Genomic DNA, 9,836 nt, shown 5'->3' on the forward strand with positions numbered 1-9,836 from the left:
GTTAACTTTTGATATCTTTCTTCATTATGTATATGTTCCTTGGGTTAAGCATTACATTTAGAACAACAGTACGTAGAGACAGATATGTTTGTTCACTAGGTAGTAGCTTTATTGTTAAAGTCAGAAATGAATTCTTTTCTTTTCTTTTGTAGTCGTGGGGCTTTAAGTCTGGGCCTGGGCATTGTCCCTGAGCTCTTCAGCTCAAAGTTACCACCCTAACCCTTGAGCCACAGCGCCAAGTCTGGTTTTCTAGTGGTTAATTGGAGATAGAGTCTCACCGACTTTGGTGCCTGGGCTGGCTTTGAACCGCAATCTCAGGTCTTAGCCTCCTGAGTAGCTAGGATTACAGGTGTGAGCCACCACACAGGGCTAGAAATGAGTTATTAAATCAAACTCTAATTTATACTCTTTTCTGTAGCAATCCACATGGGAAAATCATAAACTACAATTCTCTTTGGCAAAGAAACAAGAAAGCAACATAATTGAGAAAGGCCAAATGCAGAAATAAAGCTACCAGTAACAGTTGGGACTTCAGCTGTAATTAATTACTAAACTCAGCAATTCCTTTTTTTTTTCCCCTAAACTCAGCAATTTCTAACATAGGTAACTGTTCCAAATTAGAAACATTTAAACAACAAATTGCAATCAGGAATGACTGCTCCCATAATGACATTTTGTACTATCTGACAACTGAAGTGGGAGAGAGTACTACTGGAATGTCATGGATAGAGGCCAGGGATGTTGTTAGACATTCTACAATACACAAAACAGCCTCAGAACCATAGAATTATCTATCCCCCAATGTCATACCATAGAGAGTAGGATATTCTAAATTACAGTTAACCAACATTATGCTTGGTAAAAGGAAATCATTATTAAAAATCTGTATTTTAAAAGTGCTTTGGCATAAATTAGTACATACATGTGAAATGGTACAAAAAATAATGGGTTTTTTTTTGTTTTTTGGCCAGTCCTGGGGCTTGACCTCAGGGCCTGGCCACTGTCCTTGAGCTTTCTCAAAGCTATCACTCTACCACTTGAGCTACAGTACCACTTCTGGCTTTTTCTGTGTATATGGTACCAAGGAATTGAGCCCAGGGCTTCATGTATGCACTCTACCATTAGGCTACACTTGGGCTCCAATGATAACTTTTTAATTGCATATTGTATCACTTAAATTGTGTTATTTACTCTGATGGAGTTGGTGTTTTTGTGGTATCTGTGTGTGTGTGTGTGTGTGTGTGTGTGTGTGTGTATGTGTATGCATTGATTCTGTGGCTTGAACTCAGGGCCTGGGTGCTGTCCCTGAGCTTTCTTACTCAAGGCTAGCACTCCACCACCTGAGCTACAGCTCTACTTCTGGCTATTTGGGTGTTAACTAGAGATAAGAGTCTCATGGACTTCCTTGCTAGGGCTGGATTCAAACCACTATCCTCAGATTACAACCTCTTGAGTAGCTAGGATTAGATATGAGCCACCAAAACCAGGTGGACTTATTTATAAAAGTTATCCTAGTACTTTCTGTTTACATCTTACAATGATTCATATGCAAATTATACAAATTAACATGCTTAGGTTTTAAGTATAAACTATCAATTTAAATATATCAAAAATCTAAAACTCAATAATACATATATATTTTAATCTTATTTTTGATTATTGAAACTGATGGATGCATTCAGCAAACTATTTTCTCTGAGGAATTTAATCTTATTTTGAATAATAATAATTACCTTTTTAGCAGCATCTCTCTCTTTGCAAGCTAGCTGCACTTTCTTTTCTGCTTCTGCAATCCGCTGAGTAAACTCATCTTTCAAGGAAGAAATGCTGCTGCTTTCTTCTTTGACTCTGAACATTTCACTAAATTGAAATTATTTAAGAATGACAATATACTGTTTATATATTCCAAGGGTACCAAGACAAGTTCAATTTTCAAAAAGAAGTAACATTTTCTTCAGTATATAACCTATTAAATAGATCAGTTTTAGGTCTATTAATTTTTCTATTTCGGTAGTACCAGGGTTTTGAACTAAGCTAAGCAGCTGCTAGTATAGCTGAGTTATGCCTCCAGCTCTGATTTTTTTTTTTTTTTTTTTTTTTTGCTAGTCCTGGGGCTTGAACTCAGAGCCTGGGCACTGTCCTTGGACATTTTTTACTCAAGGCTAGTGCTCTGCCACTTGAGCCACAGTGCCACTTCCAGCTTTTTCTGTATATGTCGTTTGGAGGAATCCAATCCAAGGTTTCATGCATGCTAGGTGAGCACTCTACCACTATGCTATGATCCTGGCCCTTGGCTTTTTTTTTTTTTTTCTGTAAGTGGTACTAAGGAATGGAACCTAGGGCTTCGTGCATACTAGGCAAGCACACTACCATTAGGCCATGCTCCTAGTCCCTTGCTTGTTATTTTTGAGACAGGATTTTACTTTCTGCCCAGACAAGTACCAGGGTGCAATCCACTTATGTCAGGCTTCCTGGTAGGTAAGAAAAACCCCAGGTTCACACCACTGGGGTCTTGAGAACTTTCTTCTGCCCAGGCTGGCCTCAAACCGTGGTCTCAACAACTTCAGCCTCCCAAGTAGTTAATAATTGATTACATGCTTGAGCTACTGGTGCCCGGATGACTTGTTTTTTTTTTTTTTTTTTTTTTTTTGGTGGTGGTAGTGTTAGCAGTATTGGGTTTTAAACTCATTATTTTGCATATGGTAGACAGGCACTTTGTCACTTTAGTCATATCTGCAGCCCTTTTTGTTTTGGTTCTTTTTGAGGTCGTCTCCTGCATTTTGCCAGGATTTCTGCTTCCTGCTATAGTTGGGATGACAGATGTACACCACTGTGCCCACCTTTTTCTGTTCTCATCAACTTTTTGTCAAGGCTGATTTAAAACCATGACCCTCAGCCGTAATCTCAGCCTTCTAAGCAGCTAGGATTATAGACATGAGTAGCTTTTTTTGTTTTTGTTTTTTGGACATAGGGTCTCACTATATAGGTGAGGCTGGCCTTGCATTCATGCTGAGGTTACATGTGTCAACCACCACACACAGCCAGGCTATTAACTTTGAGATGAAAACTTATCTTTTGAATTTACTTATGTATATATTTACTTGAGTATTTTATTCACTCATTCATTTAGTGTTAGAGATTGACCTAGGAGTTGGCACATTCTATACAAATAAATGCTATACTACTGAGCCACACACCCAGCCCTATTAAATTTAAAAATGTCAAAACTCATTAGAAAGTGAAAGTGTCAACAATATTTATGCAAAACTAAGAAAATGGTATTTCAATTCTGAACCTTATGTGACACTTCCTTCCCTAATCTCTCCTTAATACAAACAAGAACTAGTATGTTTTTAAGACATTTTATACTGCTAATATTAAAAGATTATTAGCAATAATTGGAAAGAGCATTGTTTTTTACAAAACATCTGTCTTCAATGTCAAAAGTAGGGATAAGGAAATGGCTAAAGTCATACAACCCTTACCCAGCAAGTTCAAACTCCAGTACTGCTAAAAAAAGTGGGGGAAAACCACACATAATAAAAGCAAGTGTGTATTCAATGCCAATGGTAATATGGCAAAGATAACTTGAGAACAGAAGTTATCTTTAAGTAAGTTTATACCTGAAATGGTATTTAATTTTTGACTATTATAGAGGAGTTAAGTTAATTTCAAAAACTTGTTTTTTAATTGTAGTGTATTCTTAACTTAGGACCCCATACTTGCTAGGCAGGCTTTCTATCCCCCAAGCCACACAGTTATTTTTTATATAGGGTTTTGTTTTTTGCCTGGCCTAGACTACAGTCCTCCTATCATGCTTACCCCTGCCAACAAGGATGACAACGGTACACCATCAAACCTAGCATTTTCTGCTGAGATGGGGTCTCACAAAGTTTGTGTTGAGGCTGGACTTGAACCACAATTCTCTCAATCTGAGACAAACTCGCTATTAATAAATAGATTTAAAGGTATGGCCTCAAAAACATTCCTTTTCTTCTTTTTTACTGGTACTGAATTTGAATTCAGGGTCTTATTCTTATTCAGCTAGCACTTTAGCACTTGAACCACACATCTAGTCTTGGGTTTTGCTGATTATTCTAGAGATGTAGTATGGCAAACTTTTCGGCCCAGGCTCTGAACCAGGATTCTTCTGGTCCCAGCCTCCTGAGTAGCAATAATTACAGGCATGATACATGAGTGAGCACCTCAAAAACATTCTTAAAACCACAGTATGCATAACCTTATTCACATTTGTAGACTACTTACTCTTTCAGGTTATCATAAGCTTCTTCTAAGAGTGCTTTTTCTTTACTAAGAGATAATAACTGAGCCTCCCTTTTTTCCAGTTTCTCATTCAGAAATTCAATGGTCTGGATAAAGAAAACACAAAAAGCCAAAATGTTTAAGTCTCAAAAAAGACCATTTGTACATGCAGATGTGGATGTGTAAGGTAACTCTATCATGGGAATAAATAAAACATTATCTCATGGAACAATGAAAAGCAATATGGGAACACAGTGCTCCCACACTAGTGTGCTCCACAGAGCAGCAAGTGTTCTAGTACACTAGTAAGAAAGAACAGATGGGCGCAGCCCTGTGATGATGCACTGCTTTGGAAGACAAAGGGGCAGATCAAGTTAAACACCTACATACCCTGGGATTCGGAAAACTCTAGTTCTTGGTACACCGTGGAGAGAAAACTTCTTAATAAACAGGTAACACTGCAGAAACAGTCACACTGGCTTTGCTGTTTTTAATAGCAAAATCTGGGATCGTCTGTATATCCACCAAAGAGGAGGAAGACAAATGTAATCAAGGCACAGAAAAGAGGGGCTTCAGCCTCTATGTTCAGTGTCTTAACTGGATGATAAGTAATACATGTGCCTATAGCACAGATTATTCCTTAACCCAAAAATATAATTTTTATATACCACATTCAAAAATAAAAATAATTTTAGAAAACTTACAGGCATGTAATTTTTAAACTTTCCCAGAATATATCAGTATAGGTTAAACAAAAAGTAATTCTAACACGATGTCATTCCTTAGATCCTACTGACATGCTGTGATATGCTGTTGAGAAATCACTGACAATAATTAAAGTTGGTTAAAATCCACTATATACTTTTTTAGCATGTTGCTAATTATCAATTGTAGTAATATGGCATGGCAGTTTTGATTAAACTTAGGTAATGTAACCTGGCCCTTTTTAAAAAGGGTAAGAATTCAAGAATAAAAATGTAAAATAGAATCTTTTATAGTTAACTATATTGAAAACTCAACTAATCTGCCATAGTTAGCTTTGAGAAATCTCAAATTCAATAGTTATTTAATAATTAATTGGTACACTGCCACCATTAAATACTGCTATTTTGAAACGGCAACAGAGTTATCTTCCCCTGACATCTCTTTCTTTTCTTTTTGCCAGTATTGAGATTTGAACTCAGGAGTTCACACTTGCTGGCCAGGTGCTCTATTGCTTGAGCCACACACCTAGCCCCAGAAAGCCATTTCAAGTTAGTACAAATCACTATGTATTGTTGAAAACGTTTTTTCAAACAAATAATTTTATCTCTAAATCAAACAGCCCAAAGTCCTTCTCTACTCTGTATAAATTACCTTGCAGACATCTTCCTTCTCAGCAAGTGCTTCCGGCTGGCTTTCTGCAACTTCACACTGCTCAGATACCTCATCCAAGCCAGTATTACATCCTTCACTGGTTGGCACAGAAGAAACCAGAATATCTGGCTCTTCAACTGGCGTATCTGGCTGTTCACAGTTAACAGGTGTAGCACTGCGTCCACTTTCCTCCATTTCAGCTTCATCAGTGGGTATAACTAATGTTTCATCATTTACTTCTTCTTCAGCTTTTCCCTCAATAGAGTCGACTATTTTAGCCTTTGGAGTTGAGGAATTAACTATAACAGGCACTAAAGCATATCCCTTGCCTGAGAGCTCATCATCTGAATTGATTTCGCTGACGCTCCGGCTATCTAATGACTGTACACTAAATGAGTCTATTCTTTCAAAGGCATCAGATGAGCAGCAACTCTCATTGAGCTTTTGGAAATCATCTAAACGATTATATTCAGGACAAGCAGATGCAGAGAGAAGCTGAAAAGATGTCTGCATCAGGTGAAGACTTGACTTGGCATCTGTATTCTCCTGTCTTGAACTTGCCGAGCTCTCGCTTATTACACTTTCATGATCTAAAACTTCAATATCACTGGTGGTAGAAGTACCTGAGGAGAAGGTACTAGCAGGAGGAGAGGGTGTGTTGCTCTGTCGGTCTTCATGTTTCTGCTCTTTAGTTTCCAAAGCCATGTCCTTTGTTTCTGCTGTGAGGGACTGCATGGGCATGTTAGACACATTCCCTGAAGCTGTTTTTGCATGAAGCATGTTTTCAGACACCTTCGAGCATACAGTGAGCACCTTCATTTCAGACTCCTTCTCAACAGTTTCTTCATGCTGGCCTTCAGTTTGAGGTGGTGGAGACTCCACTGCTACAGTTTTCCCTGGTACACACCCAGGCTCTCTCACTTCTGTCTCAGTTGTCTCAGAGACTAAAGATTCCTGTAAAGTGCTTTTCACATCTTCTTCAGGTCGTTGTGATTTAGCTGGAGGCTTTGAAACCACTGGACTCTTCTGAATAGTCTGGACTATATCCGTTGGCGAGAGAAAGGCACTGAAGAAACTTTCCGATTCATCAACTACAGTCCTTCTCACTGGCTTTGTAATGGCTTTAGGAGAGGCCGTTGGTGGATTCTGTGGTTCAGTGTTTGATTTCAATCCCCAAGTTGAAGTATCCCATCCTCCACTGCCAGGGGAAGTTAAGCCTTTGACAAAAAAAATAAAATAAATAAAAATACACACACACACACACACACACACACGTATGGTTACATTAACTGTTTAACCATCATTATGAATCAGTATAAATATAACTTAGAAAAGGCGAGAAAATGTAGAGAATATGATCTATAATTTGCACTTGTTAAACTCCTTGCTGACTGCAACATTAGTTAGTGCCCAGGTTAATTTGGGGCCTTGAAGCCCTGCCTGAGAGGAATTAAGTGCACAGGTAAAAGGCTGGACTTGGCCTGGCCTGGCCTGACAAGTATGTTATTTCTTCCTACAACAAATTATGAATGTAATGGTATATGTCTTATAACCCAGGTTAAGGTCAAGATACATATGACTCATCTCAAAAAAACTGGCAACATTCCTACTAACAGGTCATGTGCTGTCACATAAAAATGACTTGTTTGGTCAGGTTCCTTCTAATTACATTCCTGTAACACAAAATAATAAAACATAAGATAAACAGAGAGCAATGCTCAAAACCTGTATCCAAGGTACCAGAAACCAATGTTCTTTTCCAAAGATCAGGTTAAACTGATCGGAACAGCAAGATCTAGTGAGCAAATTCATTTACATTTACTCAATTACTTTTTTGTCAGTCATGTGATGCATTTACTCAATGACAAGCCAGATAACTGAAGTCCCATCTCCAAAACCGACTCCAAGAGACAGTCTTGTTCTTTTATATGTTTTCATGTTCCAAACTATGCCATCAGCTAGGTCATTATAAGTTTCAGAAATGTGCAGGTTTATAACATTTGCTTTTTTATATATAAAAAGTAGTTGACACTAGGGTAAGGCACGGGTGGCTCACACTTGTATTCCCAGCTGCTTAGGAAGCTGAGATGTTTAAAACCAGCCTGGGCAGGAAAGTGGAGCTGTGGCTCCAATGGTAGTGCTAGCCTTATGCAAAAGAACTCAAGGCCCAGCGTTCAAGCCCTGGGACCAACAAAAAAAAATTTAAAAAACAAAAAGTTTTAAAAGTAGCTGACACTATCTTCCAGGGAGAAAAAAGTAATTAGCATAGCAGTCATAGAAATAGCAACTGCTAATAACCTGATGATTAAATAATGTTCAATAAAATGTTAATTATTTAAAAAAAACTTTTTTTTCAATTAAAAAGCTACTGGACAGAAAGGGTTTGATTCCACAGTACTACATATATAGAAAAAAGCCAGAAGTGAGCCAGAAGCTCAAGTGGTGGAGCACTAGTCTTGAAAAACCTGAGCCCAAGCCCAGGACTGGCAAAAAAGAAAAACCAGAACCAGGGGCTGGGAGTTTAGCCTAGCGGTTAAAGCGCTTGCCTAGCATACATGAAGACCCGAGTTCCATTCCTCGGTACCACATATATAGAAAAAAGCTGGAAGTGGTGCTGAGGCTCAAGTGGTAGAGCTCTAGCCTTGAGAAAGTCCAAGGACAGTGCTCAGGCCCTGAGCTCAAGCCCAGGACTGGCAAAAAGAAAAAAAGAAAAACCAGAACCAGAAAATCAGTCAATAATTTACTCTTTCCATCCAAAGGTGTACATTCTCCCCCAAATTTGCATTTTTTACACATCAAAATGCTAAACTGTTCCTCACACTTAAAAGATGAGCGCAACTTTAGATCCTGAAGGATCTCAGTGGATTGACAAACGTGTCCTTGCAGAAATAAAAATGTCACATAACTTAAATTCCTTGGACCACATATTCTACTGGTAATATCTCCGGTATATTCTACCCCTCGCCTACACTTAGTCATTCCTCACTTTGGAGTTCGGTAAAACCACTGAGACATTCTGATGCGATTAACACAAACTTTGGTCCTAGTAAGCACAGAGTGGTCCTTCAATACGAGCCGTTCCTCTTCTACACCTCCCTGTCACTTCACAAACTTCATCAGGTCCAAACAATACGCGTAGTAACGCCAGGATCCCAGAAGCCCAGCCTGGGGTCCTCCAGAGAAGGGCTGGGGGACAGAAGCGGCAAACTAAGTCCCTTGTCAGCTGAGACGCGGGGACCGGCCCCAGGACCGGGTCGAGACCGGCTAGCACCCGGGCGGGGAGAAGGCCTGCACTCGGGCCGGGCTAGGCGGGGCACCCGGGCAGGAGGGAAGGCTGGCACCCGGGAGGGACATGGGGGGGCCCTCGGACAGGAGGAAAGGCCGCCCCCCACCCTGGCAGGCCCCGCTAGGGCACCACCGCAGCCGTACCGCCCCGGGAACTCTCAGGGAGGCGGGACCCCGACCTCCCAGCCCGGCGGCCCCGGAGCTCGCCTCACCCGGCTCCCCGTAGGGGATGGTGTCGGCCCAGGCACCCGGCTCCTCGTCCTGGATGTCCAGGACTCGGTCGATGGACTTCTGGGCCTGGGACAGCGCCTGCTTGGCGAAGCTGGAGAGCTGCGAGGCGTTGAACCAGCTCATCGCCGCTCCTCGGCCGCCACAGGCGGGGGCTGCGGTCTGGGATGGGAAGGTCTGGGGCAGGCCGCGCGGCCTGAGGCCCGGAGGAGTGAGCGGTGGATGGGGCCTGGCCCCGCGACTCCACGCCGCGGGCCTGGTCAGCGGGCTGCCATGACCCGGGCCGTCTCCTCCGAGCCCCAGACGGTCCCCTCAGCCCGGCCCTCAGGGGGGTCGGAGCGCGGCCGTGCGCATGTGCCGGCTTCGTCCACGTACACAGCAACCGGATCCCGGAGCCCCGAGTTCCGTCTGCACGGAAGAACAAGCGACGGGGCGTTGACGTCACATCCGGGAGGCGGCGTTGCCCTTAGTGACAGAGCCACGCAGTTCGGCTCCTGTCGGTAAGATTCCGAGTTGAGAGCAGCTCTCCGCCCAAGGGAGGAGTGTGTGTTTTTGTGCGGGCTCTTTCCCGGAAATTATCTCAGTTGCGGAGAGCCAGCGCCGTGCCTGCCGAGTCTGTAATCCAAGGCACCTTTGGGGCCCTTTGGTCTGAGCATTCCACCAACTGTCCAGTAGCCATCAATTCTGAACCTTAGGGAGAAACC

General features: G+C 41.8%; 1 protein-coding gene across 1 annotated transcript in view; it reads right to left on the reverse strand.

Moving 5' to 3' along the window:
• Positions 1-9,434, reverse strand: part of Tmf1 (TATA element modulatory factor 1) — a 34,913-nt gene extending 25,479 nt beyond the window's left edge. Inside the window, exons 1-4 of the mRNA XM_090323878.1 lie at positions 9,117-9,434; positions 5,620-6,836; positions 4,267-4,370; positions 1,734-1,860 (exon numbers count right to left, since the gene is read on the reverse strand). Of these exons, the coding sequence (XP_090180004.1) occupies positions 1,734-1,860; positions 4,267-4,370; positions 5,620-6,836; positions 9,117-9,258 (1,590 nt within the window). The 5' untranslated portion in view covers positions 9,259-9,434. The remainder of the gene's footprint in view (positions 1-1,733; positions 1,861-4,266; positions 4,371-5,619; positions 6,837-9,116) is intronic.
• Between the last annotated feature and the right edge of the window lie 402 nt (positions 9,435-9,836).

Source organism: Megascapheus bottae, chromosome 2 (genome assembly GCF_031878675.1).
Source record: "Megascapheus bottae isolate mThoBot1 chromosome 2, mThoBot2.hap1, whole genome shotgun sequence".
In the NCBI taxonomy this organism is placed as follows: Eukaryota; Metazoa; Chordata; class Mammalia; order Rodentia; family Geomyidae; genus Megascapheus; species Megascapheus bottae.